General features: G+C 33.4%; 1 protein-coding gene across 1 annotated transcript; it reads right to left on the minus strand.

Moving 5' to 3' along the window:
• Window positions 1–5,911: 5,911 nt before the first annotated feature.
• Window positions 5,912–10,389, minus strand: LOC124437784 (interferon-inducible GTPase 1-like). The gene is made up of 5 exons (XM_046987715.1): window positions 9,940–10,389; window positions 9,260–9,313; window positions 8,166–8,843; window positions 7,198–7,772; window positions 5,912–6,636 (listed from the first exon to the last, which is right to left on the minus strand). Exons 1-5 carry the CDS (start codon window positions 10,158–10,160, stop codon window positions 6,239–6,241), a joined length of 1,926 nt encoding a protein of 641 aa, XP_046843671.1. The 5' UTR covers window positions 10,161–10,389; the 3' UTR covers window positions 5,912–6,238.
• Between the last annotated feature and the right edge of the window lie 243 nt (window positions 10,390–10,632).

Consider the following 10,632-nt stretch of genomic DNA (forward strand, 5'->3'; position numbering starts at 1 on the left):
AAGAAGACATAACAATTTTCTTAATTTGTGAGCTTCAAAAAGAAAATTACCTTTATAAAAGATTTGCATTGTAATTAAAAAAAGGAGGTAGTTACCCTCTCACAGCGTTGATGAAAGATGATTTCCCTGTTCCAGAACTTCCTGTTATGGCAATGTGTACATCCATGTTTCTCCATGATTCAATTTGATCTTGAATAAAATCATCAACATCAGTCAAACCATGTTTACCAACGTGAAACTTTGCTTCTTCTAGACGTTTTTCTTGTTCGCTTAACTCATTGTTACCGTAAATGACACCGTTCAAACAATTCAAAAAATACTCTTTACGACGTTTAAGCAACTTTAAAATGACATCGTCGCGTAGACTGTCAAAGTCATATTTTTCTGTATCATTGTTGTCAATTACGTAGATATCACTTGTATCTTTTACCAAACCTTTCAGCTTGTCAAAGCAGTTTTTTCTTATTTTATATAATGAAGTGGCTCCATAGAATCGCGATGTATTGAGGTCTTCGTCATTCGTTACATCATCATGCGCATGCGTATGAATACAGAGGAAAGGCCTTTGGAGCTCTTTTGAAACTTTTTCAACCAGTTCTATCTCTTGGATTGTGAACCTGGATTTACTACAAATTAGAAATGCGTCGTACTTCTTGAGATCACCGATGTTCCTGCAATATGTTTCAACATTAGGATTTTCAGGTGTTCCGATGCCCGGCAGATCACAGAGTTTGACATTTTGGTATTTAGGATGAGGATACGTTTTCCTCGAAGGTGATACGTCATTTAGCGATGACACTTCTTCGTATGCTTCAGATCTGTTCAAAGTTTTGCAAAAAGAAATTAGCCAAGCCTTAGTATCCTGCTCAAGTTATCGTCAATAGCAAGATTAAAAAATGAATTACCCTATTATGTTGTTGATGAATAACGATTTTCCTGAATTGCTTGATCCAATTACGGCAAAATATAACTCAAGCTTCTCCCATGTAGCTTCTAGTTCATTGTGGAAACTACGTATATCATCAAGTCCTTCTTTCTTCACATATTGTCTGGCTTTTTCTAAAAGTTGTTCTTCTTCTTTTTTTAACACTAGTTTTGACCAGGATGAACCCATAATAAGCCAATAAGAAATGGAAAATTTAATGGTAAAATTACAAAGAAATTTGGATCACCGTAAACATTATTGTTGTCGCAAAGCTTACAGCAAACTGCAGGGTTCCTCTATTCTTTACATTATATGATAAATAGTTCCAGGAATATGATTCAACACAAAAAACGAAAGCATTTTGTTCAGAGCTTTAAACATAGTCATCGAGTAAGAAAAAATTATAAATGTACTTATGACGACAGCAGTTATTAGAACTCGCCGTTTTGTAACGATATAACAAAATTGAGTTGAACTTCGATTTGCTCTATTGAAATTAACATAAAGATGCTAATATCGACGACACAAGAAGTTCCAAAGGTCGATCTCAAGATTTGCATTTACCTCTTGCAGCTGGAGATGCACGTGAAATACACGTGCCTTTGTTTTACGACAAATAAAAGAATGGACGAGAACTGCATGGTAAACTACACAGTAAAATCTCGCTTGACTTGCTTTTGAATAAAGTTCTTTATAACTTTAAAATTCCGCATGGAAATTGACATCTCTCCACACTCCCAGTAAATACACCCTTGACATACCTTACACATATGACGCAAGAAAACCCCCAAAGCTCCCATCATGTTCATTATTTTCTTTGTGATAACATACAATAGCAGAAAGCGCATTATGATTGGTTGTTTAACGCCATCATGTCACGATCTACAGGTCCAACTTTTAAACTGAAAGATAAGAAATTGGAGCTTTTTAAGGACATATTTAACTCAATAACAAAATAATAAGAAAGCATTGCAAAAAGTTCATTGTTGTTAATGAAAAAAATTGAAGTTATAAAACTGAAATGACCATTGGAATACAACTGCTCAAAGATTTAAGACATTTTCTGATTTGTCCACAAGTAAGTGGTTTACTTATGACAAAATTATTTTGTTTTAGATGTAGATTTACAATTAATGTCAATATTTAATGCAGGAACTTTATTATCTGCTTATACTTAATGATGATTTGTAACAATGTTTATAAGTTATTTGCTTTTTAAGCGTGCTACCTTTTGTTATGAGGCTGACACCCTCTCATGGAAATAAAACACGAATAAAACAATTCATGGTAGACAAATACATTAATTCACAAAGTACCATGAAATTTAGTGTTTACAACATCTTGTAGCCTAGCTGCTTGAAGTCCCTAGGTATTTATATTTTGGCATAGTTAACCTTCAATGTAAAATTTGGTTGTTAGGAATGCTCCATTTCAATCTGTAAATAAACTTATCACATCTCACATAAATTCCTTTAATCTCATCTATGATGTCTTACCACACAAATTCCAAATTACTAAAGCCATGTGTCAAAGATGGAAGTATAATTTAAATTTAAAATACTCTCAAACTTTTGTAGGCAATGAATACATGGAGAATTGGGATTTTAACAAATTTGGCTATTAAATATAAATACTTTAATGATTTCAGAATTTTGATATTTCTCATTTAGGTGATAGTCAATTTCCTCACCAAAACATGTCGAAACCAAAAACTGTTTAGTAAAATTGTTTCCAAACCAAATGATCTGGAATCAATGAAATGAAGTGAAACAATTAAAATTCCCTTCTTACTTTGATAAGGAGTCAATGTATTCACAACAGCACCATTCATATGACCAAATTACAATTATTTCCAGCATTTTGACAAAGTCGTGAGTAAAAGATTCACAATGTAATTTGGTACCACAGTTGACGGTTTATGGCATTGCTTAAAGGGGTTATATCACGAATTTTAGCCCCCGTTTTTTATTAGCTTAATTGAAAATTTGGATTATTTGAAGAACTATGACATGTCGCTGGACTTAAACAGATAAATATAAGTTCCTTAATTTTGCCTCCAAAGTCGGGTACTTTTTGCGAATTTTTTACGACGCCATATTGATACTTGTGACGTAGATAGTTGAACACGTCTGTTTCCGTCAATATAATATTATATTATAGGAGGTGATTTTGTTGTCGTTTTTCTTGTGTTAAAAACAAATAATGACAGTATTTTCAATAAAATATTAAAAAAACAAGTTGTCCGGAAAGTATGGCTTCAAATCAGTGCTCAGATAATTCGAATTCGATGTCTGAATGCGTATCTGATTCGAGCTCGGAATCCGTGGGTTATGTCGAGCATTTAAACGACTTCGCATATGACGATGAACCGCTCGCAGGAGATGGTGATGAAGTGCATACTCCAGATGATCCCGATGGAATTCTCCTGCGACCTTAGAACAACGAAGTGATGGCGTAATTCCACTCGGTGAATGGTAAGTTGTTGTTTTCTCCTGTTTGTAATATACATAAAGTTACTTTATAAACCACAATGCTCCCACGTTTCAGGTGTAATTGTCAATGCTGTCATACCGATTTGTTAGAAGGCGCATTAGAGTACAGATGCTGTAAGGAAATAGGACCAGCTTTGCAGAAAATGACATTCGATGGCAGCATTGAGAAAATATCATGCATAATACAGCATGCCAAATTTGGGCCTTTAGTTCATGAGGCTGTCCTTGAAAACGTCGGGCCACTATTGAGAGATAGAATTGGCATACAGATGGTTGATGCGATGGTTTTGTGGGTCTATGGGATGGGAGAATACTCGGCCTTTACCTGCTTGTGTTTACCACTTTATTCGGAAAGCATATCCAAGTGGTAACACAAAAGGTTACATACCATCAGAGGGGCGATGATGGAAAGGTCTTTTAACTTGTGCACTGTAGAGACTGTTGGCCTTCTTTGCTGAGTTTAGAATGGTCAGGAAATATGCCTAGATGAAAACCAAATAGGAGATACATGGATGCACTATACGGTAAAGAAAATCTTTTCTTCAATGTCAGTCTGGGAAAAAAAAAGAAAAATTATATGGAATTAAATCATAGCATAAATGTAAAAATGGAAAATAGCAAGCCACATGAACTTATCTTATAAGGTCTTCACACTTGAGTGCACTGCATCCACAAAGGGCATGTTGAGCATTAAGCTACAAGAAAAAAAATTATTCATGAAAATTAATTAGTTGCACAATCGAGTGAGATAGTCATCTTCAATCTGACAAGTATACATACCATTCAATGTTATATTAATACTGTAATCATCAGGAAAGGTGTGTATATCAGTGCTCAGATAGGGAGGCTATCAATGAGATGTAAAATACCATGAACATAGGTTGTTCATGCGAGCTTGCTCCTTCATCAATTCTGTAACACGATTAAGAAAATTCATTATTATGAAATACAACAGAGATCTAATTCTTTATAAGATAAAATACCTGACTGTATTACTTGTGGTATCTTCATCTAAATCTTCACTCTGACTAGACTCTTCGAAAGAGGAGTAGTCCATGTATGATTCTTCTTCGAAAAGCTCTTCAGCACTCCCCTGCATTTCATCGTCTATATCAATGCTGGTAACCACGGATGTATTACGATTTTCCCTGATTTCGCGTCGATATTCATTTTGCAACTTCTGGGCCTTTTTCTTCAAAGATGCTTTTGTCTTTTTATACCAGCTTAAAGTCTTTTGTAAAGATGTAAGTTTTTTCTTAAGACGATGGCACGATTTACATGGAGACTGGGATTCACAAATATCTTCACCAACTGCATGTAGTTCTTCTTCAAATGGCGAATCGTTTGCTTCCCCAGTGCATACTTCAACATGCTCAGCTCCATCACTAGTAGATGGTACTTCCTCATCGAGAGAACATGTTTCCTTCAGCGATGGCTTATGGAGAGTATGTCGAATAATCTACAAAACATATATCGAATTTACATATGACAAAAGAAAATTAACATAAACAAGCGTAAACTTACTTGTCTGCGCTTTCGATCGGTTATTTCGTCCTGTAATGGTTCAGGAATCCCAGCCACGTCAATGGTTGGGATAGCATCTTTCTTCAACCTTCTTTGAGCTTGACTTGCACGCTCAAATTAAGGTCAAAACAAGAATCTTCAATGCGCAGAACACAGACACGAGGTAGAGGAAGCCTCAAAACCCGGTCTATGTTTACGCACAAAATTTACCCATTTTCTATGTCTTTGCGGCTCTGTTTCTTTATTAGGAAACAGATGCATCGACATTCCTTCTGTTTTGAATCATTGGCGCAACTAATTTGATTAGGTCCGCCAGCAACACAGCGTTTTCCTCCGCGTTTCTTATTAAGATTACTAGTAGAATACGCCATGTTGATATATGTGTTCAACTATCTACGTCACAACTCATTAGCATACCGATCAAAAAGTTCGCAAAAAAAATGCTGAAAATCGTGACTTTGAACGTCCATAAAATCACTTTCACCAATCCAATTTCAATTATAATTGCAGATTTAAAATCACTGAAATAAGGTCTTTCAATTTAGCTAATAAAAAAGGGGGGCTAAAATTCGTGATATAACCCCTTTAACACGTGCTAAATTGATTATACTTGTATAATTGACATTGAAAGATAGTTCTACGGCAGAAAAAAGACCTTACTTAACCAAAAACTAACCAAATCAAAAAAAAGACACCAATTTTAGACCAAAAAGAGTAGTCTAAGGTAAATAATATAAAATTTCTCGTTTTTCTATCAGTATTGAGCGTCTGCATGGTGAATGAATACAAGGAAGAGATTACATATTGGTTTGTTACTTCATGTAATCAAAACGATAGTGATATATGTGCTATTTTGTATTTACGCCTGGATGGAAAAATATTTTCCGGACATTTTACGTATTCTGTTGTCACAACTTTCTTTTTTTCCCTTCTGATTTATTGCCAAATACCTCAGATGAATGAAAATGAGTTCCAGTGAGTTTTATTATTTATTAAAAAACCAACAACTTACAAGGTTGGATTCTATCCATGAAAGACAAATGCAGAATTTAAAAAAAGTTTTTTGGTTTAAATTTATATTTAAAAGAAATCATTTTGCTGATTCTCAAGAAATTAAAAGAGTGTTTGCCAAGTTGCATGTTTAGTTAAAATAGAGAAATCACACGCGCGAGTCTTGTGAAACGTGATATTAGGTGCATGAACTTCAGAATAATATGTGTTATTTACTACGCATAAAGTGCTTTCGATTAAAAAATATTTTGTGATGTTTATATAATTTTGACTGTTAAGTTTTTTTTCATGTTTGTGAATTTTCTCCCTCTTTGTTTGCCGCATCGTAAGGCTTCAAAGCTTCCATTTCTAAACTTTTGATGCAATTCAAAAGATAATCATACGCCCATTTGACTTTGGCTGGTGATTCTACTACTGACTTATCTTTCATAAGCTCTTCTTTGATTTCTTCAGATTTCTTTTTCTGAATCGTTTCATCGATTTTTCTTCGTATTTTTTTCTCATGCTCTTCTTCTTTGTGACACAATTCATCGATTTCTTCCGATGTCACCAGATTTTTTTTCAATTGATCATACAAACCAAATACGCGATGATATCGAATGACTTCCATCGATATCAGTTCCACAAAAACTTCAGGATTAGATTCAGCAATTACGAACAAAACAATCATCAATTGTATATGAGCTGAAATATTTTTGAAAATATGAAAGAAATTAAAACTAGGTACAGATATAAGTATTTAGTTGTAGCAACTGAAAGAGCAATATAATGGTAGTGACACAAATGCACAAGAAAATTCCTCTTTTCTGAGATAAGTGACCATTGTACATCACTTTTTATCAAATTAAAAAATCTGATCACAAGTCTTTTGAGTATGCCGACATTGTTGTTATTTTCTTATGTGAAGTAACTGAAGTGATTATCTGAAAGTAACTATTTGCATTTGAACTGTTGAAACGTACAACACAATAATCATATTTTAAAACAATTTATAAGCAGTTGCATTGCTAAAATGCATGGAATTCAAAATTCAAGTGCTAAATTAAGTGATTTTAAAATACGTTACTTATTATAACTTCTCCAATGTGTTATCCTTGCTCTCTGTGAATACAACTGCACACTATACCTTTTTCATTAACTGGAGCTGTAGATAAATTCCTGAGTCAAATAACTATTTTATGAAATTATATTAGCTACTTTTATGAATCATTACTAGTTCTTTCAAACACAACCTTTCTAACATACCTCTCCAAAAAACGCCTTTCATTTTTATAGTAGCATGAGTTAATTTGGATAAAGAAACATCGAAGCTCTCTCTTTTTTTGCCTGACATTGCTTCACGAACAGCTTGAACCAAACGATCAAAATCATATTTCTCTGTAGCCTTGTTGTCAATCAAGAAGATATCTCTTTCATCGTGAATCAGACATATCAGGTTTTCCAAACAGTTTGTCCTCATACGTTTCAAGACAGATGCTTCATCAAACTTAGATCCTTCGTCATCCTTCGCATTCTCGAGTTCGGTGTCAACGTTGGTGCGAACAAAAAAGAAAGGTTTGTCGAGATCTTTTGAAACTTTCTCTGCCAGCTTTATGTCATAGTGAGTGAATCGTATTTTATAAAAAATAAGAAATGCATCGTACTTCTTTAGACCACCAACTTTTTTAGTGTATTCTTTGAGATTGGAGTATCCAGGCGTTCCAATACCAGGAAGATCCCAGAAAATGATGTTTTTATGCTGTGGGTGTAAATACTTAGTGGGCTTATTTGTCATTTCTGTAACACCAACGGGTGCAGCCCCTTTTTCGTAAGCTTTAATGCTGAAGGAAATAAATTTTATAAATTTAGTTATGTCAAGATATACTTGTCTGTTACCTCTTTAAAAGATCTCTCTATACTGTATACAATTAATGTCTACCACATAAAATTAGCAGCTGTTTGGTTAATTGTACGAATAAAGTGCTCAAAACTTAGCAATTTTAAACATTTCATCCAGCGATTATCAAGCTTATGAAAATTACGTTAAAAAACAATGTGGGAATATAACTATAGCAAACTGAAGACTATTACACATCTCTAAGAACAAAGACAATGTTTTCGAAACACATTAACCTATGTTACTGGCTGTTATTGACTCTTTTAATGTTTCACTGTTTAGTAAAAATACAGCTTTTAAATCAGTTTATTCAATACTTAAAGAAAAACATTATTACCCTCTCACAGCGTTGATGAAAGATGATTTCCCTGTTCCAGAGTCTCCTGCTATGGCAAAATTAATCTCTGTGTCAGTCCACAAAGGAATGGAATCACTGCTGTAAAAGTCCAGAATATTATCAACACCGTGTTTCTGAGCTTGTTGAAAGATATTTTTGGTATCCTTAGTATTTACGAAAATGGCATAATTCAAATAATTCACAAACAAATTTTTTCGACGTTTCATTAGCTTCAAGATGATATCTTCAAACTGATTTTTATTCACGAATTTGTTGTCAATTACGTAAATATCAGATTCATCAATAGCCAAATCTTTAACAAAGTCAAAGCATATTGTTTTGATGTTTTTTAGCATAGCTTCCTTATCTTTCTTGACATTTTTTTTGTCGTCTTCAGCAAGGGTGCAAACGAAAATAAAAGGTTTTCGGAGATTTTTTGAAATATTTTCGGCTATTTTTTTCTCTATATCAGATATTCTTGATTTGACAAAAATGACAAATGCGTCAAAATTCTCAGCACAAGGCGACTTTGAGCAAGGCGCATTAGATGGAAAACAACATCTTGATGGTAAACAAGTTAATGTTTTGATGTCAGGTAAATCCCAGAAGATGATGTTTTTGTTCTCAGAATAACGATAAATTGCAGGATTCTTCTTTTTCTTTTTGTCATTTATAAGTCTACAGAAAAAGCATGAACAAATATACATTACTTTAAGAACTATATGAATTTTAATTTGGCAAAGAAATTGCACATACAAGTGTTATCAATCACAAGAAACATACGAGATCACTTGAAGTTATAAAACAACAAACAATAATAATGCAATAGATATTCCAACAGCGAACGTTTTTATATATATAGTTGCGAGGAAGGATGAGAATACCAGTAGCGGATGCAGGATAAGAAAGAATGCATTAAATTGGATGCATTTCAAATTAAAATACTTTACAAACCCTCTTATTAATGATAATTTGATTTGGCTCTAAATTGCTTTTTAAGTTTTTTAATGAATTTCGTGTTGTTAGTATTTTAAATTTAAAATGAGCAGATGTAATGCATTCTGACTTACTCTGAACCATTCAACTGAGAATACCTTATTCTTTCTGTAGGGAATGCATCTGTCGAGTTGTCGTGGCGATCTTCAAATCTACAAAGAATAAAATCTTTCAATATGATGTATTTCAAACGGTTAAAAACAAAATAAATGAGATGAGCTTCCTCATCAACTTTTGTTTTAAATACGTTCGGTTCGTGTAAAGTTCGACGTTGTAACTAGGCCTAAATGCACATTTTCCTTATGATCGAAATTTGTTAAAGCTTAATTATGCATTTCTAAGACATTTTAGTTACTTTGTGATGTGTCACACAAATATGTACAAATTGTCTTAAGTCAACTTTAGACTTTGAAGAACCTATGATTGCTTCTAAACAAGCTATTGCATTATTTGCTTCTTAAGGCAATAAGGGATATAATAATACCGGTTTAATATAACAGACTGCCACGAAATAGATGAATATTTTGTCACGCTTTGTGCTTACAGAAGCAGATGCTATGAATATTATGATAAACAAGTACACAAATTATTGTGGACATGGTGACTTTAATTCTTCATTTTATGCCTGATATTTATTAAATACTTTGGATGTGAATAACTGTTCATCGAAAGCTCGTTTTACTAAATTTGTCAAAGTATTTAGCACAGTCAAACGAAAACTATTTTAACAAACGGCCAAATGTCTGCGGTCGTCCTTATTGTAAATTAGACATCTTACCCAGGGAGAGCGTTCATGAAAGATGATTTTTCCGATCTGCTCAATCCAAGTAAACCAAAATGTAATGGGGTAAGCTCACGGTGCCACTTCTCGATTTGATTATTGTAGAATTCATTTATACCATTAAGTCCTTTATTCCTCACTTCTAGTTCAGCCTCAATGATATAAATTTCTTCCTTTTCTGTTAATGTTAATGCTGGTTTACAGAGGCATAAACCCATGTTGATAGATAGACAAGATCGTATTTATAAGAATGTTTCCGATGGTAAACGCTCAGCAAAGTAATTGAACGTTGAACTTTAATCATAGCATTTGTAAAAAGTCGTTGAAAAGCAACAGTGGATTCAAAAAGGACTGAGTCTTTTTGAGTCCCCTTCGAGGCTCAAACATTCCTTAAATACAATCGTTCTGTTTGTCTTTGTGTCGAATGCCTCAAAATTTTACTGTGTAGGTGTAGTATAAAGTATTTTTATCTGTTTGTAAATTATGTACGTATTCAAAACATTTGTTGTAAGATAAAAGTTACCTGATCATGCAAGACGTCAAAACTGACCTTTGAACAAGGTATTATTATTCAAATCAATGTGTCATTATTTGAACTTTCATCCAAATATTTATTAGTAGAGAAATAAAAACTTTACTCGGTACTTTCTATTTTAATATTCTAGCGATGAAAAGAAATCATTCTTGTAT

The sequence above is a fragment of the Xenia sp. Carnegie-2017 genome, unplaced genomic scaffold, assembly GCF_021976095.1.
Source record: "Xenia sp. Carnegie-2017 unplaced genomic scaffold, XeniaSp_v1 HiC_scaffold_17, whole genome shotgun sequence".
Taxonomy (NCBI): Eukaryota; Metazoa; Cnidaria; class Anthozoa; order Malacalcyonacea; family Xeniidae; genus Xenia; species Xenia sp. Carnegie-2017.

Bases quoted from the DNA above. Each gene is read 5' to 3' on its own strand.
- LOC124437784 (XM_046987715.1), bottom strand. From the start codon at position 10,160: ATGGGTTTATGCCTCTGTAAACCAGCATTAACATTAACAGAAAAGGAA. The intron at 8,844-9,259 runs GTATTCTCAGTT...CTTTTTCTGTAG, and splicing joins TTCCCTACAGAAAGAATAAG to ACTTATAAATGACAAAAAGA. The intron at 6,637-7,197 runs GTATGTTAGAAA...AAAATATTTCAG, and splicing joins GAAAGGCGTTTTTTGGAGAG to CTCATATACAATTGATGATT.